The 24,688-nt window shown below is 42.0% G+C and overlaps 1 protein-coding gene across 6 annotated transcripts in view; it reads left to right on the top strand.

The window, feature by feature from the left end:
• CHST15 (carbohydrate sulfotransferase 15) overlaps window positions 1-18,542 on the top strand; it is a 48,317-nt gene extending 29,775 nt beyond the window's left edge. For all 6 annotated transcript variants that reach the window (XM_075026573.1, XM_075026577.1, XM_075026576.1 and 3 more), the window contains 6 exons: window positions 35-374; window positions 4,250-4,396; window positions 9,257-9,413; window positions 13,499-13,655; window positions 16,524-16,671; window positions 17,885-18,542. In XM_075026573.1, the coding sequence (XP_074882674.1) occupies window positions 35-374; window positions 4,250-4,396; window positions 9,257-9,413; window positions 13,499-13,655; window positions 16,524-16,671; window positions 17,885-18,075 (1,140 nt within the window). In that variant the 3' untranslated portion in view covers window positions 18,076-18,542. The remainder of the gene's footprint in view (window positions 1-34; window positions 375-4,249; window positions 4,397-9,256; window positions 9,414-13,498; window positions 13,656-16,523; window positions 16,672-17,884) is intronic.
• The last annotated feature ends 6,146 nt before the right edge of the window (window positions 18,543-24,688 follow it).

The raw sequence follows: 24,688 nt of genomic DNA, 5'->3' as shown, positions 1-24,688 counted from the left end.
GCATTGACTGAAATTGTTGTTCTTTATGTTGCAGATGTTTTCGGTAATTCCTAATAAATTCCTTCCAAATAGCAAGAATCCCTGTTGGTATGAAGAGTACAAAGGAAACACAACCACAGATCCTTATGCAACAAACTCCTATGCACTGTATTCAAAGCGCTTTCGAACCATATTTGATTACCTCAGGAAGGTATTTTGGAACCACTTGTACCATTATAAGGACAAACACTACCGCCTGCGCTGTCTCCCCCATTTCTACATCATTGGCCAGCCCAAGTGTGGGACGACGGACCTGTACGACCGGCTCAGGCTGCACCCTGACGTTCGCTTCTCAGCAATCAAAGAGCCACACTGGTGGACAAGAAAACGGTTTGGTGAGTAAACGTGTCCTCTGGCGAGCTGTCTCTATTAAACTTTGACATTTCTTGTATATATTTGGGTTGTAGTTTATGGATTTGCTGCATATTGGCTTGCCTTGAAACCACTGAAGTTAGTATTTTTGAAAAATCCAGGTGGTGTATGCTCGGTAAGTTCCAGCCTGCTTTTGTTTAATGATGTTTTGCGTTAAACTTTTCAAGATGATGCACATTTCATTTGGTTTATTTTCAGTGGTTTGGAAAATCTGGGAAAAAAATAAAAACACTAGATAAAACCAACCCTGTGAATTTGTTAAAGCAGGAAAAGGAACTATTAAGTTGTGATGGGAGATTTAAAGAATAGCAGTGATAGTTTTGTATTGCAAAATTCTGTAAAGCCTTTCTTACATGAATAAATGATGGGTCAGTATTTGAAATGTGGTGGCTTCAGTCCTTATGGTTCAATAAAAACAGCTGTGCTTTGTGGTAGGAGTTTTGTTAGTGTTGCAGCTTTGGTCAAGCACTGAGCAGTAGAGATGCTCTGCATGAGAAAACTCTTTCACACTGAGGAACCTGCACATATTTTTGATGCTCTTTGCCTGGGTGACATCAATATTTCATGAAGTGACCCTTCATCTCTGAAGACAGACTTGAATAGTTGAGGTTACGGCCTGCTGGAGCAAAATGCATCCACCCCTCATGATTGCACCTTCAAAGGGTGTCTGAGGGCGGTGGGGCTGAGCGCATCATTTTATCCGTCTGAAGTGTTTATGTGCTTCTTGTTCTCTCTTCCCCGGGTGCCAAGGAAGGTCAATCTTGTGGTTAGAGACTAGATGAGACGCAGAAGACCCATTTTCAATTCCGGACTCTGCTGTGTGCTTAGTGCCTTCCTTCAAATGCGGATGCGTATAACGCTTGCTGTATTCCACCCAGGCTCTGGATTTTCCCACTGTTGGGTCTAGCTGTTAAGCGCTGGTATGTCCTCACTTTACATGACTTCAGTATCAAAGATCACAGGCTTTTCAGTGATATTACTATTTCCAAGAGGAAGATACTGGTTATTTTATGGTGACATCTTCACTTCTGTTTCTCATTTGCTGTTGCTTTACTGCAGGCACTGCCTTCAGAAAAAGGGAGAACCTAGCACTGTGAGGTACATCATCTGATGAGGACTTTGCATCACTACTTTCCTTTGTTGCTTTTCTAAGCTTCCTTGAAACGGGAAACTGTCTCTTCTAATGAACTGCTGTGGCTAACAAGGAATGACACTTTCTGAGACCGGGACACCTTCAGTGATGCTTCTGTTCTTTATTTTGCCGTCATACCTTCAATTCTTTATTTCTCCTGCATGACATGTTGCTGTTTCCATCTCCCTTCCCTGTGCCCTGGAGCCCAGAAGAACCTCTAAGCTCCTGCAGGCAAAGCTTTGTTCCTTGCTGCTCGGTGAGGAGGAGGGCTCAGCCACAGAGCTGGGATTTCATGATTTTGCTGCGTTCTTAAGAGTTTGTATTTTCCTCCTTCACAAATGCCATAAGAAAGTGGCTAAAATAAGTATTTTAGACATTTTCTAAATGTTTGGTATAAATTAAGAGTTAAAGCAATATGATGAAAATACAGTTTTGCTTTTGAGATAATTTAGTTCAGTTTAGGAGGTACTGGAGGTACCAGTATGAATTGAGGAGTCTGACAAAGCCAAATGAGAAGCATCGTGGTACCCCCTGAAGCCCCGTGAGAAGGGGGTTCATCGACGAACTCGTTCATCACAGTCAGTGGCTGACTGAAGACAAATGATAAGAATTACCTCCTGACCTGAAGGTGAAAAGTCAGATCAGTGAAGAAATGTGATTTTGGACTTGGACACCTTCCAGTGCTAATGCTGTTCTGCTGGTCCCTGGGTGTGTAGATGCAGGGACTGGCAGCAAAACCACCTGTGGAAGATTGTGTCTTCCATGAGACTGCTGGCAGGAAAGGCTGAACCGAACTGATACGTTAAGCTAAAATCCATTATACTAAATAGTTCTCTACGTCTACGTTAGCCTCAACATAAAAGTTTGGAATTAATGTTGGAGGAGGTAGTGCATCCAAACTCACTAAAGCAAGACTGGACTCACTAAAGCTCAGAAGTGGACCTACCAAACAGGCAGAAGAGTGTCAGAAATCAGGCTGGAGTGCATATAATTTGAGAACAAGGATGATTCCTATCTCTGTGCTGGCATTCACAAACACTCCACTCGCACGGTCTTGTGGTCAGCCACTGGGGATCAAGTGCAGATCCTTGAAGAGAACATTCGTTCCATAATTAAATGTTTTGAAGTTATTTTGTAAAGCTGAAGAATGAGGAAAAATTGCAGAGCTTGTGATCTCATGGAAGGGAGACCTGTAGAGATGACCTTCTGATCTCGCAGGTTGTCTGCCATTGAGAATGAAAGATTAAGTTTGCTCCTGGTGGCTCAGTCTTTCATTCTGCCTTAACAGTACTATTAAAATGGTTACTATTAAAAAAAAAAAAAAAAAGAAAAAAAAAGATAAAAAAAAGATAATATGACAAATAGGCTAGCAAGTGAAACCGAGACAGCCGCCTTTATAAGCCAGGTAGTGGATATGACTCCTATGCTCCTGGCTATTAACTTGGTTTCATTTATAACATTTATCTGGACAAGAAAGTCTCTTTGTTCTATGGCACCCTCTGATTCAGTGGATTTTTATGAGACTGACTAATTTCAGCTGAAGCTAAACAGCCCTCCTGGGGAGGCCCCATTTCGCAAATCACCACTTTCCCGTTTTGCTGGGGTGGTTGATGTTCTACAGGACTTTGTCCCAGCTTGACTGTCTCTCTTTCCTGGCTCTTAGCCACAATTTCTATTCCCATGAGTGGCATGGCAACAAACCAAGGCAGACTGTAGCACCATGCTTATACTCTTTTTTTCCCTCAAAACAAATCAAAATACACTGCTGAGCTTTCTTCTACCCTCATTAAATCTTACTTTCCTAAAGGGGAAAATCAGAGGGAGTGGACAAAAGAACTCCCTTGCTGAGCTTTCCTCTCACATAATTGATAATTATTGGCCTTGCAGGAACAAGAAAGGGAAAGCTGAGAAGTCCTGCTCTATACTCACAGCTTTGCTCCTACACTGTTGCCTTCACAATACTGTCCTTGACCACTGCCTGCTTGAGAAACTCTCTTGTGGGATGGTAAGAAGCGAGAACGCAAAGATGGACACGGGGAGCATGTACAGACAGCGGAGAAGCGAGACTAGATTTGGAAAGAAGAGTGGGAAAAGGAGTATAAAAATCACAGATGTGGCTCAAGATGCTGAAAAATGTGGGAAGAAGGTGATACTGAACACACCCTGGGGTGTAGGGAAGGAGAGGAGAAAAATAAGACATTATCGTGGAGCTCTGTTTTCGTACTTGTGAAAGACAAAAACAAATGATTTCTCAGTTTTCTGATTTTGATAAGTACGTGTTGATTTGCGTATTTGGCATCAGAGTCTGTTCTCAATACAGTAAATCTAGTGGGAGTCCAATATTACTTCTGTTTATATTGGTGCAAATGAAAGCAGAATCTGGTCTTTTATATTCATTCCAAAAGCTAAATTTAGAAAAAAATAAATGCAAGCTATTCATGCAGGAACTATAAAACAGAACACTTAAGATATTTCCTATTGCTGTGAATTTATGGCTTAATCGTACAGTATCTCGAATCTCAGCTACTTCATTATTGGCACTTTTATCTGAGTGTTACACTTCATCGGTCCAATTCTGTGCTGACGTTAGCTGGCTCAGTGCCAGCCATGCCAATGAAGCCGTCTTGGTTTACACCCGTGGTTAATCTTGCCCTGCTATTATTATTATTATTTATTTTTTAACTTCTCTCTTTTTGCTGTTTTTAGGAATCATTCGTCTGAGGGATGGATTTCATGATCGCTACCCAGTGGAAGATTACCTTGATCTGTTTGACTTAGCAGCGCATCAGATTCAGGGTGTGCTGCAGAGCGAAGCAGCAAAAGAGCGTGGCGAGATGAACAACATCATAATTGGTAGGGCAAATACAGCCTCTGAAATATGTTTCTGTAGCTCCAGGTTGGCAGCATTCACAGCTGAGGGACGAGAAGGGCATTTTCCCATGTGCGAATGGTTCACAGCACAGAGTCCCTGATGCTGGTTTTCTCTGGTGTGCGTGGATAGTGCAGAATTTCTTGCCTTTTCCTGGAGGGTGGTTATTTGCTTTGTTAAAAAGTTGTGATTATCTTTAGAAAATGCCTGAGCAAGCAACGAATGTCTGATGAACATCAGCATTTAATTAAATCTTTTTTAAAAAAAAGAGTGAGAATGACCTTGGTGACTCCTTCAAACGTCGTTTTCATTTTGTTTTCATTATGAGGGGTTTGCCTGTAGTGACAGGATTGTAGCTTCAGGTTCAAATGCTGTAGCAATGTGTCTGGGATAACACTAATGGTGGTATTACAACATACGAGTGCTGTAGAAATCTTGTAGCTGACTGGAGACAGTTTCCACGATAGCAGCACAGCTTTTCTCAAGCTCCAATGTAAGATACAGGTAGGAAGAAGGACCACCATTTTTTATGTCACCATCCCTATGTAGTCGATGGTGGACTGAAATAAATACGATTAAACTCCTGAGCTGCTTTGTTAACAGCAATGATAATGCAAGTTTCAAGAGCAGGAATATAGAGAGTCAAGTTGAAGCGCTCTTGTGCTGTATTTCTTGTCAGGCATGGAACTTAGAGGCACAGTTACAGGATACTGTTTGAAGATAATCTTACAGTTTCAGTTGATATTAAATCACCTGATTGGCATTACAACTGGTTTCGCGGTTGTATTGCACCTTATGGAAGACTGGGGTCCAGAGGGGGATGCCTGGATTGCTTTCCATGACACACAGCGGTGGATCCGCCGTGCTCATCCACTGTGGTCCATGGTGCCATCGGTTTCCAGTGCCTATGAGGAATGTCAGCAGAAACTTCTTAATTCTGCTTTTGCTGGCTGCCAAAACCAGAAAACTGAGAGGAAGAGTATTTTACCAGTCTTGGTCTGTCACCTCAAGATTTCCCTGGGAAACCAGACACATTCCATGAAAATACTAGTTGTGCAAGAGACGGTTCCCTGGTGAAAAGAGATGTTTCAAGTAGGCCTGAAGTCACTATTCTACAGAAAATAGAGACAAGATTTTTGCTGCCTGCCCTCAGAGGGAATGCCCTCAGAATAACCTTTTTTTGGCCGCATTCTAACAAAAAAAATTAACCTATTGTTGAATGGATGAACTGGTGGCAATGTCTTATGTTGTTTAAACCAGAGACTTGGCTGTAATTAGATTTGTTCAATACTTCCTCAGCCTCCATTTAAGTCTATCATTCACTTTATTAAATATTCAACATTGAGCAAAATTTGCAAGATGGGGTCTTAAGAAATGTTGCCGTCAAGGACATCTGCAGATTTTCCTCCTACTTACAATAATATCTCCTGTCCTTTCATGGGTGAAGTGCTTATACTAATTAAATTCACTAATCTAATTGGCAACGTACATCTTTGATTACTTACCTCCTGTTACAGCTTTTTCTGGAGTTCACTTTGTGTTTCTTTTTCCTGTAGTCTCATTTCTTGTTTCATTAAGGTTCTGTTCGCTTTTCTTATTAAGTTTACAGGAAAAGTCCTGAATGATTATACTCATTAAGTCAGTCTTTTATGACCTTGGTTAAAAAAAAACAAAACAAAACAAAACTAAGTAGTCTGAAATGAATCTGTGTGAATATCGGGTTTGCTTGGAATCCTCCATTTTCTTATTTCAGATGGCTAGAAAGAAAAATCAAATTAAGACTATAAACATTTCAGTAGTTCATCATGTTACATTATTTTGAAAAGTTAAGCTTCTCTGTATATTATACTTAGTGGGTAATAATTGCATTTTCCCACCAAAACCAACATCCTCTTAGAGATAAACCAAAGAGGACAACAGGGATCTAGCCTGAGGCATTCTGAGCAGGCCTTGTTTATTTGTGATCATTAATAGGATAAATTCAGAGGAATGTCTTGTGAAAACACAGTATGATTTTAATCCGCTAATGACTGAGTAAAGAGGTTATACATCTATTCCTTAGGCAATTTAACAATTCTTATGTTCTTTAAGTTCATAAGAAAATTAATACATTTTTGGTTGCACTGCAGTAATTTGACGTAATTACTATAGCATTGATTAATTTATCTCTAGTTTAGTATGGCTCGTTCTCTTTGCAGATATTAAATCTGTTTTACAAACCAGAAAGGACTGCCATCAAATTGTCAGGAGTATTTTTTGGCTGCTTCAGGAAATTAAAATTATAAGAGTCAGCAGAGACCAGAATGATGGGGGTTTTTATTCCCCCCCCACACCCCTTAATTCTTGACAGTCATCTTATTTGGGGAAGATTGGCCTTCTTGAGCCCAGGCTATCCTGGAGTGACTGCATTAGAGCAGCACCTTCAGTCCCTGTTAATGCTTTAGCGTGATTCGGTCATGTGCCTGTGATCTTCCCTTGCTTGTGCACTGCCTGCAGATTTTTGATGGTGGCGGCTGATCCAACAATGTCTATGGAGTCTTCTGGTCTGTGACGTTAAAGGAATCTGCCCATTTATGTGTAAATGCACTGATTTTATTTAGTTCAGATAACACACGTGTAAGCGGATGTTCTTAGGTTCGCTCACTATATATGAGCTAATTGGGATAAATTCAACAGAGCACCAAATACGATCAGAGGTCTGCAGAGCAGAGAAGTATGAAGGAAGATCAGAAAATCTACTCTAGAGAGGACAGGTGGCTTGATGAGGTCACAGACTTTAATCTTTGGCATGATTTAGGCAAACATTTTTGAGGGAGCAGTTTAAGTCTAGCCGTTCTTGTCACAGAGATGTAGCAGTGACTTTCCAAGGTCGCTCTCGTCCCAGGAGTGCCCTGTTCTGTAAATCCGTGTACGCAAGTGCTCGCACCCATTTGCATTACACCGTCTTCTGATAGCGCAGAAATAGCTGCATGATGGTTTTGTGGTACGGCTATCTCAGCTCGTGTCCTATATTTAGTCTTTTGTGTTTCTGCTTCACCCAGTGTGGGAGCTGGGCTAATTGAGTTTTAATTGACAAGTCAAAGCCCACCGATGATTAGGCAGTGCTTTGGCTAATTAATTTAGAATGGAAAAGCAGAGCTGTTGTGGACACCCAGCTTGAGCCAATGGACCTGATCTCCTCCTTCTGAAAAGAGGCAAAATGAACATGACAGAAGATTAATGTGTTTTCTAACAACTCCCAGACTTTATTAATGAATCACATTATGTTAAGCTGAAGTTTGGAGCCAGTACCTTTTTCATGTTGTGTTTTGGCCATCTTTTAAAATCTTTATTGGACTTTCCCAGGAAGAGGGGGGCGGGGGGGGAATCATGTGCAAGTCTATAAGCCTACAACATTATTATTTTTTCATCTCATTCCTTTTGATTTGAAAAACCTCATTAACAAGAATTAGCTCTCATTAGACTGTCAAAGAGTGGAAGTTTCCAAAAGCTTCTGTATATGTTTTATTAAATGCTAGTGTGCCACATAAATGCCAGTATTACTTAAAAAGATGGGGAAGATTACACAGTTCAAAACATCGTATCAGATCATTTATTTAGCAGCTGAAGCATTGTATACCTTGTTCTGGCAGAGATGCTACCGACTGTGTTTCTCCCTGTAGTATTACATTTAGAGTAAGCTTCTTTAAAAACTAAGGATGTCAGATTCTGGCATTTAACCAAATGTGTTATTTATTCTATAGACCTTTTGTCTAATAGTAAGTAGTTATATTTGACTTAATCTACATGAATAATTGTAGTTCTATAAAAAAGCTCTGATAATGGGTAACTCTCAAAAAGGGGTATTTCAAACCGCAGTGGCACAATTCAGCTCGTTAGTGTAGGTTTTTTATAAATATGTTTCCTATAGAATCATAGGATGGTTTGGGTTGGAAGGGACCTTAAAGATCATCTAGTTCCAACCTCCTGCCATGGGCAGGGACACCTTCCACTGGACCAGGTTGCTCCAAGCCCCATCCAACCTGGCCTTGAACACTGCCAGGGATGGGGCAGCCACAGCTTCTCTGGGCAACCTGTGCCAGTGCCTCAGCATCCTCACAATGAAGAATTTCTTCTTTATATCTAATCTAAATCTACCCTTTTTCAGTTTAAAGCCATTACCCCTTGTCCTATCACTACAGGCCCTTGTAAAAAGTCCCTCCCCATCTCTCTTGTAGCCCCCCTTTAGGTACTGGAAGGCTGCTATAAGGTGTCCCCGGAGACTTCTCTTCTCCAGGCTGAACAACCCCAACTCTCTCAGCCTGTCCTCACATGCTCACTGACTCTCCTGTTTATGTTCTAAACACTATTGATCTGCTGAAGTGGCGGTTTCCGCTTTTTTCTTTAGTTTGTGTCAAATTGTACGATCTGTTAGCGAGTTACTTCCCTGAGATCAGGAGCATTACCCCCAAACCTACAGAGAGCACGGCAGGTCTTCGGCAGCGATGAGCTCCTGCCTCCTCGCTGGAGGGTGGGCCAAACCCCTGAGCAGTCTGTTCCAGCCCAGACCAAATATATTTGCATGTGTTAACCGCTAACAGGAAACGGTGTGGTTAGCGGACAGTAGTATTTCAGGTGGAATTACATAAAACCTGCCTTAACCATCGCTACATTGACAAAGGTACAAGGCAGTGTGATTGATCTGGCTCTGGGGAGCATTAACTTGATCAATTTGCAAGAACCAAAGTATGTTGAAATTAATAGAGTCAATTTTAATCAGTCTACACGAGTTCAAAACTCAGCTGATATCCACTCCAATACAAAGAATGAAATGAGTTACTAGCAGAGATGCTTTTAATTTCCAGGGGAGGCCAGTGCCTCGACAATGTGGGACAACAACGCTTGGATTTTCTTTTATGACAACAGTACTGAAGGAGAACCTCCCTTCTTAATCCAGGATTTTATCCATGCCTTCCAACCTACTGCCAAACTTATCATCATGCTGAGAGACCCTGTTGAAAGGTGAGTAAGGATTACGTTGCTAAATACGCAAGAAAATTTTCTTACTACAATAATTTTATTCGCTCTCGCTCTCTTGGATGCAAATAAATGTTCACGTGGTGTTTGACACAGGTACTTGGATTATGAGGAGAGCTGCCAAGGGGTTTTATTCTGTGTATTTTGGCTTATGTAATTGTGATAGTGTTTTAAAGAGGAGCATGTGAGTATAAATGCCACAGTGAGTGCCATGCATGGATATATGAGCTTCTCTGAAAAAAAGGATTTGTATGTTGCCAAATGCAATATAACTCCATTACCTGAGCTAATATGCCCTGGTTCTCAGCAGGGCTGACTAGACAGCGTATGGCACTGTATTACAGGTCTCAGCATAAGTGGTCCTGTGAAGTGCTTCAATTCATGTTAAATAATAAGGTTTATGTCTTCAAGGGGCATACTGTTGAAAATGACTAAAAGATTGCAAATAGCTCCAGAGTCAGCAAAGGATACAAACTTTTTTTAATTTTAAAAATGTTTGGTGCAACACTTATCTAAATCTTCACTAGGCAAGTTTAGCTTACACAGCCAACAGCTACTTTGGAGTTCATCCTTGGGCGTCCTGACTTGGTTTGCAGTGAAAGGGCTCTGCTTTTCTGAAGGTGCGGGCTGTTCTTGAATGGTTCTCCATTGCGTTAACCAGGAATCCCCTTCTTTCCACTCGCATTTTATTTTTTCTCTCCAGTCTTCCTCCAGATTTCTGGCGCATTTCTTTCCACTGTGTCCTCTGAAGGAGGATGATAATGATGAGGGTAACAGGGAGCGTGGAGGGGATGGAGGCAGAGTCCAAAAGGATCAGACCAAGGCAGGGTGTGAATTCCTTCTCTCTGTAGCTCCACGGGGATATCGTGGATACTTCGGGTTAGGTCAGTGCTCGAGGGCAAAGCCCCAGCAACGCCCAGCAAAGCAAAGGGGATGCAAATGGTGATGGGGACCAAGCTCTGGTGAGGGCTTGGGTGCTGGGAGAAGAGCAGACGTGGGGTGCTCGTGCAGGGAACCGTACCCCACTGCCCGGCGGGGACGGATGCTCCTTGACGAGCTTCCCCGCGGGTTGGACGTGGCTACCGGTGAGAGGCAGAGCTGTGAGAGTCCTTCCCGTCTCCCGTCTCAGGAAATACAGCTCTCAACTTCTAATGGCATCTCCTGACCTCAGGATTTAACAGATGGTAATTTTATGCGAGAGAGCTGGCTGAAGTGGCTTCCTCATGTAAATTACCGACAAATTCCCTGATTGCTTTAACCACCCTCTGTAATGTGGGTGTAGCTCTTTGCCAGCTTTAATAAGGGTGAGATAAAAAGTCAGCTTCATCTCCCTTACTGTATTTATGATAAATCTCTTTCTTCTTGTTTATGATTCCCTGTGCCCTTGTTGCTGATAACTCATCTGAACCGCAAGGAGCAAAAGCGGCCGTGGCAGAAGGGGCAGCTCCGTCGGCGATGCAGGGCAGCGGGGCAGTTGCTTTGCAGTAGCCAGGAGGACCTGGGTGCTGCACAGGGTCTGGGACAGGGTCTCATCTAACCTGCACAGGGTCTGGTCTGTCCCCCAACGGGGGATATTTGGAGGATGGCAAGGGTTGCGATGGTGGGTGTCAATGATGCCATTATTTCATTGTAGTGGATGGTGATTGAGGGTAATGATTTCAAGTAGCCCGAACAGCTGAAATCCTAATCAGCAAAGGTTTTATTTCCAGGCAGATGTCCTCAGAATTAAAAACAGATGGAAAGAAACAGAAAATCTCAACTGCTCTGTGGAGAGAGAACTTGTCTTCGAGAACATAGTTTTCCATAAGATGTCAGCAAGTCTTTAAAATGATGCATTTATTTTAATGGATGATTAGAAATACTAGGCAGCCATATTAAACCTTTTAGATAAAATTGCAGCTGGGCCCATTCTGATGCCTGCCAGCTGACTTCCCCCCAGCAAGAAGCTTTTCACCTGCTCCGCCAGGAGCAGTCGGTCCTGCCATCCTTGGGACAAGCTGGGCAAGCCCGAGTCTTGTTGATGTACACGTTTTTCTGCAAGCAGGAGATACTGTTGTGGCCTCATTTAGTTGAAGGCGGCTGGCTTTGTCCCTTAGTTTCTCCCCAGCTTGTCCTCGCACCCTGTGCTGGTGGGGTGGCTCCTTGATGGGTGCAGCGTGAGGGATCCAAGGTCTGCCGTGGCAGAGGGAGAGGGGACACGTGATGCCATGGTTGTGGTCCTCAAGCACTGGTGGGCATCGCTTTGAAATAGTCTGCCTGACCGGTCTGGTCCAAGCTTGGTACCCTCCCTCCGCTCTGAGATGGAGTTTTTTCATTTAAAGAAAACTGTCTGAAGTGCATTTGCCAGACTGGGAAGAATGGGATAAAAATCAGAGTCTCTATCTTTCTTAGTTGGTGATACCTACAGATAGTGCTGGGTGCCTCTGCCTCATCTTCTACAGTTCGCTATGATTTTTCTTTTAAAAACTGTGTAAAAAATGATTTTAAAGCATCCTGCAACAAATATATCCCTTTTCTTCCTTTCAAAATGAAGAGAGAGTCGTCATTTGTTTCATACGGGAATTAAAATCCTGTTCTTTTAAAACACTAACATAAATAATGAGTGCAGAGGGGCTATTCCTGTGCTTAAGTGCTTTGCTGGATTAGGGCCTAAGCTTTCTAAATTAAATGATGAATTTTTAAGTACCTGTGGAAATCTAGGGAAGTTAAAAAATAAATAAAGTGCAATACAAAAGGCTACTGCAGCAATAAAATGAGACCTAAATAAATCAATTTTTTTAGATCATTTCTTAGACACCTGTGTTTTTTGAAAGAGGCTGAAAGATATCTAGGATTTCTTGAATTTTGTCGAGAGGTGGGTGCTATGGAGGCATAGTATTTGTGCTGCAAACACACTTGGAGAAGTGACTCCTCCTCAAGTGTTACAAAATTAAAACCCTGTGGCATTGTTGGGGTTCTGGTCATAGTTTCTAAGCCTAAATACAAAAAAAAAGTTAAAATACCATGGTCAGCAGTTCTAATATTTATGCCGTGTCAGAGCATTTCCTTTATCTCTGAACCATGTTTATCTTGGAAAAGTTTAATCAAGGTTTCAGGGATTAATGCTAAAGTAGATATTTTACTTGCCTGTAGATTTTGGCTTGTTTCACTACCCCCACCCCCAAAGGGATTTGAATTTAGATACCCTTTTTTTAAGTGATATTAAGCAATTGTAAAACTTGCGCTAAAAACGTGCAATGAGGGGATACTCCTCTGCTGGAACTTACAGAAATTCCTGTTGCTGGTGGCTTTTGCTCCCAGCAGGAGCTGATGCAGGGGCTCTGCTGCCCTGCAAGCTGCAAACGTGCATGGACCAATGTCCCACTGTCCTCGAAGCCGAGGTGGGACTGCTTGGGGAATGCAGCACTATGGACTGTAGCACAAATGTGAACCCTTCACCTAGCTGTAGTATTACAGCTTAAAAAAACCCAAGCGGTGGAATGCTGTAAATCGGAAGGTTTTGATGGAAAGTCAATCTAGGATTGGAGGTGGAGCTTTCTGCAAAAAAACTAGGAAATCTGGACTCTTTCCTACTCTTGATGGTGGCCAGCTTGGTAATCATATAAAAATCACTCTTTCTAACCCATCCCATTCCTCTGTTGGTTTTGAAATCGGCTTTAAGCTTTTGAGATGAGGACTGTTTCTATCCATGGCAGTGTGGAGCACCAAATATAGAGGGGTGCCAATGTCAGCTGAGACCAGCCCTACTGTTCGTAGGTAACACACATTTAAAGTATTTACACTTGAAAAATTTACCTTCAGGAGAAAATACTGGCTCGCACAATTACTAGGGTCAGGTTCCCAAGGGATGCTGACCTTGAAAGTAGGGGTGATGTTTAGCAACTCCATTCCTCTGAGCCAAAACCCTTCAAAATGAATAGAAAATGTGTCACTGGCTGAACAGGCTGTCCGTGGCACAGTGTGACACACATGTACCCTTTCCCTTGCTTCACTTAACTGATTGCCATTGTCATGTAAATAAATCTTCTTTCATTTCCTCTGTCCTTTACTTACACGTATCTCATTCGCAGATTGTACTCCGATTATCTGTACTTTGCAAGTGCTAATAAATCTGTGGAAGACTTTCATGAAAAAGTGGCAGAATCACTGCAGCTGTTTGAAAATTGCATGCTGGATTACTCACTGAGAGCCTGTGTCTACAACAACACCCTAAACAATGCCATGCCCGTACGTATTTCCAAGAACATTTGATTCCTTGCTTGTTTAATGGTACTTTGTGTCAAGGTTATTAAAATACCAAAATACTGTGCAAATAAGCATCAAGAAATAAAACTTTTTCCCTTTTCATTTGTAAAGCAGATGACATAAATATATATGTAAGCATGTAAAAGCTGATGTACTGGCTCAGCTGCCTCCTCAGTCTGTTCCCCGATGAATGCCAATAGTAATAATACAGTCTTTCTATTGTGCAAGCGTATGGAGAGCACATTTAGTGAAGATTACAGTTTAATGTGTAAGCTTTTTGCAGATCTCTCCAAAAAGTAGCTCTGGCAAGGATCTTTGTGGTGCAGAATTGCCTCAAAATCAGAATAAATTATATATTCTTTCTCAAGAAAAGACTACCAATAACTAGATAAAACCTTTCTCTTTTTTGAAACTGTGCACATCCGAAAATGATAAAAGGAAATACAGAAACTGCTGGCAGGGGAGTGGAGAAGTATTACAGGCTCAGTATTCCAAAATTCACATCTTTAGTGTAGAACTGACTTCAAATTTTGCTTGAGGGTGGAGAATAATATGGAAGAGGTTGACTCGAAGTATCATGTCAGGCCGGTTTGCCATTCAATCCTATTTTATTTGCTCAGGCTGTAAAGGACTCAGAGGGAATACTTCCCTCCTTTGTCTCCGGGGTGAAGTTAATTGCCTCCTCCACTCGATAAAATAGCCATAAAAGAGTGTATCGCACAGGCTTGAGCCCCGCAGCAGTAGGGCGAACAGGACATTCCTCTTACTTACCTTGGCAGGTAGAGAGGAGCTCCTCGTCTTTGATGATAGCCTCCAGGACCTCCACAGACACCAGTCGCTGCTGGGTGGTATCATCACAGTACTTTCCAGCCATCTGCTCGCACAAATGCATTTTTTTTTCAGTGTGGGGAGAGAAAGGCAGAGAGAAAACCAGAAGGAAAGTTTGTCCTCTTTAGCTTCATCCTTAGGGTGCAGAACCAATCTTTATTTGTTGTCTTAGGCAGGCGTCTGAAAAAGATACTTTTGAAAATGAGCAGAGGATGCCTCTTTCCAAAGAGCCACAAGCAGGTGTTCATAATAAAACACAAATGCTAACTGTGCTCCTCAACAGGCTTTTTTAGCTGTTTCTTCAGCCAAGTTGCTAAAGTCTGTTATGTGCATGGTTTGCTCCATACTGAAAAGGTAGGGATTATTTTCCCTGGCGAGCTCATTAGATTGCTCATTGTGCGACTACACCAGAAGAATTTTATTTTGTTATTTGTTAATATATTCCTGAAAAAGGAGAGCTGTCATAGACATTGTCGGTGCTGATAGATGCTAACCTGTAAAGAAAGGGGTGTTCGTCAGCTTATCCTCGCTTAGAATCAGTGAAAAGTATATTACCCAGAGACAGGCATGCGGAGCCAGGGTGATCAAACTGAAAGTGCAAAAATGGATATTATTGAGGGAGAATGGCTTGGGAAACTCTACCGCTGCCTTTGATGTATAGGGGGAAGCACTGGAGCTTTATGGAAAGAGGCAATCTGGTTCCAAAGAACAGCGATGAAGAAGTAGTCAGTACAACACACTGTATAGGGAAGAAAATCAAGATTCTTGCTGATCACAAGAAAACCGAAAATTATGGGGACATATTAGTTAAGATTACGGGGATGTACTAGTTAAATGCCTTTTTTCTGGTGAAAAGCTTTAAAAAAGATTGTAAGCCTGTGCGGGAAAGCGCTGCAATCCCAAACTATAGCATGCAGCCGATGCTTGCCTTTCCCTCATCTCCATCTCCCAGGAGAAAGAAAAGCAAAACCCACCACTGAGCTGCACGTTTGCCCCAGTGTTTGGTGAACTGGGGCATTGACTGAGGGCTGGAGTGCTGCCCTGCCAGTATTATTACATGTTAGGCTGGTGTTTTAATCAAATAAGACCTTTCAAATTCTTCTGTAGCACATGTATAAAGAAATCTGCTAAAGATGGAGGCTTATTGTTATAAGCAGCCAAAGACACACATCAGAATCATACATTATGATAATAATGACTTAGCAATAATTCAAAATATAGCTTACTTTACTGGAATTTAAGTGTCAATGTACATCACATGAGTCAGTGTAAGAAGCGAAAGAGTCTATTGTTATCTGACTTCATTGGTTCTGCGGTAATGCGACTTGAAGATGTTAAGTCTCTTTTATGAAAGATGCTTATGACTTGGGATTCATGTTTCTCTCTTCTGAGCCTGAAGGGATTTAGAAAAATATTTATAAGCGCAGTTGGAGGTTGGAGTTTTCAGAACACCAGACTACCCTTTTTATGTTTCAAATTGTTATGTAAAATTGAGGAGGGAAGAAAAACGAGATTAGGTCAGGACAGGCTGAAAAACTGCCTTTTCGCATCTCTGGTCTAACATAGTCTGGCGCTCTCGTTGCGTACTCAGACACTGTCTAGCAGCCGCTGCTGCTGCAGCTTATATCTAAATCGGATGATTGCAATCAGAGGATAAAGCAAATACACCCAAATCTAATTCCTGACACTAAATCGGAGTATTTGTACTACTCGTGGCAGTGCGATCTGGTGCAGTTCTGTGCTTTTACACAGACCTGTGGCTGAAGCAGCAAGCGCACAGCCAAGCCCTTAGTAAAAATCACATCTTTAACCAGCAGAGAGGCCATTTGCAAAGATTTCCTTAAGCTGCACTGGAAACAAGAGGAAGATTAAAAAATATTCAGATATTGTCTTTTTATGGTTCCTCGACAGCACATATTTGGGATTTTTGCCCAGGAGGCAGAGACGAGTGTTGGTTTGTTACTGCTAGAAGGTTGTAGGAGGAATTAATTTTTATTTGTTTTGGGGGTTTTGTGCTTACAGGTAAGGTTACAGGTTGGACTCTATGTTGTGTATCTTTTGGACTGGCTGACAGTTTTTGACAAAGATCAGATACTCGTTCTTCGCTTGGAGGATCATGCATCAAATGTGAAATACACCATGCACATGGTATTCCAGTTTCTGGATCTGGGTAGGTATCTTCTGGCTGTTTTGAGAAAAGTGTGAAAAATCATTATTATCCTCCTTCTATGTCATTTTTGCTTTATTAAGACACAAAGTAGAAGCATGGGGATCATCTTGAAGGATGCATTAATCTTGTTGCCTGGAGTCAAGCAAAACTAAAATTCCCAAATTCCCATAGAAAGGCTGGCGTTAGAAGATCTTAATAAGACTACATCAAGAAAAAAAATCAAACCCGTTCAGAATATAGGGATATATCTTACCATATGGAAGCCAGTCCCCCTTCTGAAGGCGGTCGGGGCTTGTTTGTCATGGGCTTGCATAGGTGCAAGAGCTATCCCACGCAATTTAAACAAATGGAAGTGCTACCGTGATGTGCATGCTGTCTCCAGCATGCACCAATCCAGAGTCTAAATCTGAGTATGATGAAAGGTTGCATTTCTAGCCGGGGAGAAGGGGGAAATTGTGTTTTTGCTGTGTTGATTGAGACATCTGTTGCTAATCCTCAGAGAAACGCTGGCAGACAAAATGTTGCCCAATGTTGATTTGACAGTAGCAAGAGGATGAAAATGTGGCTGCAAAATAGTCTGGCTGGTCCAAACACTGGTCTAGATGATGAGAAAGTTTGAATGTAGCAGATTGAGCAGATGAAGAGCTTGGCATCTTCTTCCTGAATATGGTTTATGCTGGAAAAGTCTGTGGATTTTTATCTTGCTGAAGTACATTGTCAAGGGCTTACATTTATTCCTGCAATAGGGGCACCGCTATATCTGTCTAGCACTTTGATCCTACTGACAACCTCAAAAACAAACAAAAAAAGGGCTTACCTGAGTGAGGTTTGTGGAGTTTCTACCAAGTATTGAATAACTCACATCATAAAATGAAGTAACAGTATAAAATAATTGTAACTCCAAAATGGACAGGAAATTATATTCAATGTCATAGTTGTTTTCTAAAAACAATTTTTTTCCGCCAGAAATGATTTATGCTGCTTGTTGTAAAGACGATTAATTAACGTGAAAGGAAAATGTATTATTTCCATATTTACTAACAGTGATTTATTTTACTAATCTAAGCCTGTATTCAATATTCTGAAACATCATCACTGCTAACAAAAATCCCATTTGTCTTCCCTTGGCAGACCTTCTGATTTAGTCATTTGTCTTCTTTAGCGTGGGCATTTTTGGTGAAATATTTTGAGGTAATATTCTGTTTTTCCACAGGACCTTTAAGTGAGAAACAAGAAGCTCTGATTACAAAGAGTCCTGCATCAAACACTCGACGACCTGAAGACAGAAGCCTGGGACCTATGCTACCAACAACGAAGGCAATTTTAAGAGATTTCTATAGGCCTTTTAATACAAAACTGGCACAAGTTCTTTTTGATGATGCTTTTTTATGGAAGAGGACATAATATGTAAATTTAGTGCCACAAATACAGTGCTTAAAGGAGTTTTTATTTTTTTAAATTCTATTTTTGTGCGTGGATATTTACATTTTTTTCCCATTCCAAAGAGAAGCCGATTGATGAGCTGAGACTCTCACCTTCAGTCAGCACACTTCACAACAGTTATACCACATTTTCCTTGTGAGAATGTAAAGCATCTTGCTTATCAGTTTATTGCAACTTCTTTTACCCCAGCAAAAGAGTAGAGTGGAAAAGCATTAGTACAAAGATGATGTCTTACACTCTCCACGGGGTTGTTGGAGTTTAACCTTCTCTAAGATGCTGCAACACAGAATTAGCATCGATTTCCTACAATTACGCTTATAATCTCATTTTCAGTATACGTTATTCATTCATTTTTTCAAACTATCAATGTCATTTAGTCATTAAAATTTTTAATTGAATTCAACCTAAAATTTTGTTTCTTTTTGTCAGCATATTCACAAATGGTCTTCACTCGCACTAAGGTTTTAACGTTCCTTAATTCTGAAACAAAGATAAGGGATAATCGCATTTACATAAATTTCCAAGTCTAATTTATATCATCAAGATAAATAGGCACAGTTCTTGTAAAAGAAAATTTTATATTCCAGGTAAGAATGGATGACTGAAATCTAAACAACAGGCCACATTTAGTGTTTAGTATAACGAATCCATTGTCTTACATATTTTGTTCATGTAAATTTGAATACTTATAATTTATTCATATCATTCACATTTTTTTCCCAGGAAACCACTAATGGGCTTGATGTAAAGTCCATTGCTGGCCATGGAGAGCTTTTACAGAGTTTTGTCTTAGGTCCTACACAATTACTCTTCTCCATTGCAAAGAAATATGCATTTTAAAATCAATATGAAACCTTGTTATTATATGCATAAATGGACAGGATGCAAAGTATCTTGTATCCTCATAGAAAGGATGTGTTACCTAATGAATTAGTTGCACATTATGTGTTACCCTCTTCAGGAAAGATGTCTACATCTAGTTAAAGTTTGAGATATGCAGACTTGAGAAAAAAAAAATTGAAAAGTTATAGAGAAACTTTGGTCTATCTGCAAGTTTTTTATTTGACTAAACCGGCCGTATTTCTATATAAACGCACAGTAATTCAATATTTGATTTCAAACACGCCCGGTTAGGGAGACTGTCAGCTACAGTCTGCAGTCTTCCCGCAGGTGGAACTGGCCAGCCTAGTCTACATCAGCTAGGGACTTTTTTAAGAGACAAATGAAAACGTTGCATGTTGATAATTTCCTTTCAAGGGCTGAACTGATCGTTTCTTTCCTGCATGTGTGTTGAGTGGGTCAAATGAAGCTGGTATCTAGCTAGCAGGTATCAAAAGCCCAAAGAATCATCTCTAACTGGCTCCATGTGCCCTTTCGACCTTTATGTTGGACCCCACAGTACAGCTTACTGACAGCTTCACAAATACATTTACAAATACTAAAGGGTAACTATTCACCATCCTCCTCCATAGGGACACATTATTCACCTCCTGTATTTCTAAATTGAGAAGTAATGCTGAAAACTTTGTGAATCCTGAACATTTCACATGCAAATATGATGGATGATGGGAGATTTTTTGTAACAGAAGTCCCTTTCTAGGTCCTTTGCCAACTGGCAATGAGCTGTTTAAAAAGGATTCAGTCTGGTGCTTGGAAAGCCTAAAATACGTAATTTAGGGAAGTAGTTCTAGACAACCGGAACAGAGTAGTTCTAGTTCAGAAATGCTTACAGACCAAAAATGGTTAGAGAACTGAGAATGGACTATTTTAGCAACACAAAAAAAGTATCGTGGCAGCATGAATCAGAAAATCAGAAAGAATTCGCCACTGTTTGCAAATGTAAAATTTTCAGTCAACAATTTATTTAACTAAAGACTTCTGCCAGCTGTGCTCTGAATTAGAGTCAACACTGTGTGGTCAGGATAACTATACAGAATGTTTGCTAACCTGATCTGCCATGGCCAAATATTTCCATATAGTTATCAGCTAAACCCATGATCCAATGATAATATCTTACCAGCCCTAAAAGCTAATGAATGTATCTGTTATCATTTAGTGTGAGCATTAATGCCATGAACAAATGACACACACCACTTTGTGCCACCCTGACGTATGGTGCTGAACTCTTCATTTCTGCCTGCAGACTTCAGCAGCCCACCACTGTTCAGGGAGATTCTCTCTGCCCCTTGCCTATGTATATAATCTAAATCAAAACACTCTTCACGGTCAAAATTTCTGTTTTAGGTTGACTCATACCCACCACCCTGCTAGATCAAGACCTTGCCTAGTTCTGACTCAGAGGAAGGAGAAAAGTTGGAGGTTCCCTGTACAAAGATGGACAGTGGTGACCACGTGTGCCCGAGGGTGGCTGAGATCAAAGAGCGAGCTGGTGGTCCGCTGAGTGTCATCGTGTTGTGTTGTAGCACAGGAACACATGGGGAAGGGGCTATAGCTGTAGTTCGAAGCCCGTGGTCCTTCTGAAAGTGAAGTCTCCAGTGAGGCTGCTTTTATGTCTCCAAAATACGATCTCTTAATTTAACACATTGCAACCTTATACTGTTGGGTTGTGGCGTGACTAAATATCAAAAAGTAGCACATTTATTGTCAAGAGGGCATCGCGGAGGTAAGGATGCTGCTCTCTAGGCCAGACTGTAAAAATAGTATTGATCTGTTGACTCAGAATAAAATAGCATTTGATTTTCTTGAGCGATGTGGCAGTGCTGGGTGTCAGACCCCTCTTCCTCAGCCACAGAGCCGTGTACCACTGCCATTCAGTGGCTTCACTCCAGTCTCCCAGCAAATCTCTACATAGGATAAGGCCCACCCCAAGTTCTTCCAGTTCCCTTTACCTTTCTGTTGACAATTCTAGCTGTGAAAAAAATCAGTATTATTGTTATTATTCACTGTAGCACTGAGTGGACCTATATCCCCAGAACAGTATTTTGCTAAGAAATTGGACTTACTATCAAGACAATCTATTTTCATGTTTGCCAAAGTGTAGCAGTGGCTCATTGCAAAGACCACAGAAAATGTGTGTCTCATACTGTGTTTTTACTCTTATCTCTGCTGAACAGAAGTAATCAGGCAAAGGTGCAGCTTTCCTGAGTGCAAAGGCACTGAGGAAAGGGTCGTTTCCAAATATTCTCACTGCTACTGCAGAAGAACGTGAAATGTGTTTTCTGTAAGACCTTGTGTGTTTGGGCCAAGCATCTTGGCTGGCTGGAAGAAGCACAGTAAAAACAAAGGATCTCCTGCTAAGAAAAACAGGCACTGGTTTACATGGAAAATGGTTTGTTGTTATCTGTTGAGTCCAGTGCACTCACTGGCTTGTATGCTTCAGCTTAATAAACTGAAGATAAACAGTGAAGTTGTCACAGTTCTGAATATATCTTTCTGCCAAGAAATTAATCCATCTTCCAACTAAGCCAAACGCTCTTTTATTAAAGACAAGGCACAACAGTGTCACAGAATGCTACTGCTGGTAGGTGCCCCTGCCACAGGCACGTTAAATGAGACATTTCATGAGCAGCTGTGGTTTCTGACAAAAATGCTTGTGTTGCACCACCATCTTGTGGTCAACACGGGCAATACTTCGTGCGGTGGACATGCATGGATTTTTTTTCTACATTGAAAAAAGGCAGGTGCAAAAAGAAAGAAATAATTTCCACTTCTTTTCAGATGCCCACAGGAAGAAAAATTCCAGTGCAGCCCAGGAGTTAGGGACTCGACAGAGAAGCACTGACTCTGCACAGCCCCAGCATCGCAGAATCATAGAATCGTTTAGGTTGGAAAAGACCTTTAAGATCATCAAGTCCAACTGTTAACGTAACACTGCGCAGTCCACCACTAAACCGTGTCCCTAAGCACACATCTAGACATCTTTTAAATACTTCCAGGGATGGTGACTCCACCACTTCCCTGGGCAGCCTCTTCCGAAGCTTGACAACCCTTTCAGTGAAGGACTTTTTCCTAATATTCAATCTAAACCTCCCCTGGCACAAATTGAGGCTGTTTCCTCTTGTTTTATCGCTTGTTCCTTGGGAGAAGAGACCGACCCCCCCCTCATCACAACCTCATCCTTGCGTTCCCTCCTGGGGAGCCGCCGTGGGGTCCTGCCTGTGCTGCAGTTTCCCACAGGGATTCACCAGCACAGACCGTCGTGAGCACTTAACCCCTGCACCGAGGGAATTTGTTGGGTCACCTTATTGCAGTAGTACTTCTAGTTACTAATAAGTAGTCAGCTCAGAGCACCTGCCAAACCGCTCTCAGGCGGTGGCCTGGGAATCCCAGTTTGCAGAGATGCTACTAAGGGCTTTGATCCATACCAGCTCTCTGATTGCGTCAGAGAAATGATGTCATCAGGCCAGGGAGATGCTTGCCTCTGCCGATTACAGCAGGGTCCTACTGGAGACCCCTGCTTTTAAGTCACAGCTTCTGGGAAAATTCTGCCAGCTCTCTGTGCTCCCTCGATCAATAGAAAGGCCCTTAAAATGATTGCTGGCATGGCAGGGGCTTAATGGACTGCCAGGCTGAAAGCTGCCGTTGAACATTAGAGGCCTGCTGTGTACGAATTAAGCTGCAGTTAGCAGGAAATAAGGTTTGGAAGAGACAAAAATAGTAATCAGCGTATCACGTTTCAGAGGAAAGACACCCTTGCTGTCCCTCACCCTCGTGGTTTCGGAGCATCCCTTTGGTGGGTGAAAGAGCTGCCCCTTCGAGCAGGTGTAGGTGCGTTGGGCTGGCAGGGACCCCAGGGCAGAGGGGTACTGGGCACACTGGGCTCCAAAAGTGTCCATCTGCCTTCTCCTGGTATCACCCACCAAATGTACTTTTCTCCAATGACGGCTGCAGGAAGAGGGGGTAAGATTCGTGTGCACATCTGTACCCCCATGGCTCCTCTGATGCTCGCAGGGGTGAGAAGTCCCAGTCCCCGGAGAAAGAAGCCCCAACAGGTGATGTGAGTGCAGCTGGTACCTGGGTCCCTACCTCCAGAAGACTCACGTTCTTCATCTTCTGGTTGAATCCCCAAGCCAGCGGCAGGATCCCCCACATCGCAACGCTCCCCGTTCCCTGCCTCCCCACCCACTCGCTCTCCTTCGGCTATGGGTCACAGGCATGGACGATCTAGAGGAAAAATGCTGAAAATACAACTCTAAGAGCTTTAAAATTGCTGTTGAGTTACTGAAGTAGCAGTTGCTGCGGTAATAACTTACTGCACGGCAGTGGTGGTACTGCAAATCTGCTGCACGGGACATCTTCCCCCAGGAAAACACAGGCAAGCACTGTCATTTACTAACAAAAGGAGGGACAGAATAATTCACAGTTCTTTCCTCAGTTTGGGTATGTCCCGCACACTTACAAATAATCTTTTCCTCTACTAATGAATGGGAATGAGGAAAGGGAAGGGTTGTGCTGGTACTCAGAGAACTGCAGTGGAAGAACAGCCTTAGAGCAGCTCCCAAAATTTTATTTATTTTAAGCTACAGAGGCCTAAGCCACGGATGACTTGCAAATAAATTGGGGCTTAGCTTTTGATACAGTTAAAACCAGTGCATCCTGATTATTGCAAATGTTGGGTTTCTCAGAGACCAAAGATTTGGGGCTGTCTGCATCACACATGTAGTGAGATGTCATTCATCAGTGGCTGCTCACCGTTTCACCAAGCAAGCTGGATCTTCTTCCACAATGAAAATTTGAAAAAAAGAGTTTGTAGGAAAAAAAAAAAAAAAGTGTTTAAATTTTTTCTTGGTTTATAGACTTGCTGAACACATCTGTAAGTCAGATAAGTGCACAATATAATTTAGATCATTCACAGCTTTTCTGTCTTCCCAGCTCAGCCCTCACGGTGACACACAGCACTTGTATATTTATTTGTAGGTATTACTCTGGGCCTGAACTGACTTCATTTAAGTGACTATTTCTTTCTCGGGTCTTCTATGAGAAGAGCGATTACCAGCTCCCCACTCAGGGAACAGTCACACTGCCAGTAAATAGGCATTAAAGCAGAAATACACTCGGATACCTCCAGCCAAGCTATCCCAGGCCTGGAAGAAGCCAAGGGTTGCCTTTTGTGCTGTGCTGCCCATGTGGCCCCAATTACCTGGGTGGTTAATTGGGTCTACACATGTTAGCTCTTCTCTAACATGTTGAAATCAGAGATAGAAAGCAATGAAAATTTCTCTCTGTTGATCCAAGCAGGGCACCTGGGCAGCGTGACCCTAAAGCAGGGCAAGGAGGCAAAGGCTGCGATACAACACCTACAGAAAGGGATGGAGAAGGCAGGGGAAATAAGGAAGAAATCCTGCAGTTGAGTCAAATGAAATCCTGGAGCGGTGAGACAAATCGATTGGGCAAAATTGCATGGAAGAAAGTAAACCCAAGCAAGGTAGGCAAAAAATAGAAGAAATTGGACAGAGAAATAAGCAGAAAGAGATGTATGGCTGTCAGATGAAAAGAAAAGATGGCTATTTTTGACCATCTGAAAAGGCTTAGGAAAGGAAAATAATGATAAAGTGGAGAAATTACGTTGGCTTGACTGGAAAGGTATCAGCTGAGCCCACCGGAGACTTGGCTT

Source organism: Buteo buteo, chromosome 4 (assembly GCF_964188355.1).
Source record: "Buteo buteo chromosome 4, bButBut1.hap1.1, whole genome shotgun sequence".
NCBI classification, from domain to species: Eukaryota; Metazoa; Chordata; class Aves; order Accipitriformes; family Accipitridae; genus Buteo; species Buteo buteo.
This window is presented reverse-complemented; position numbering and strand designations above follow the sequence as displayed.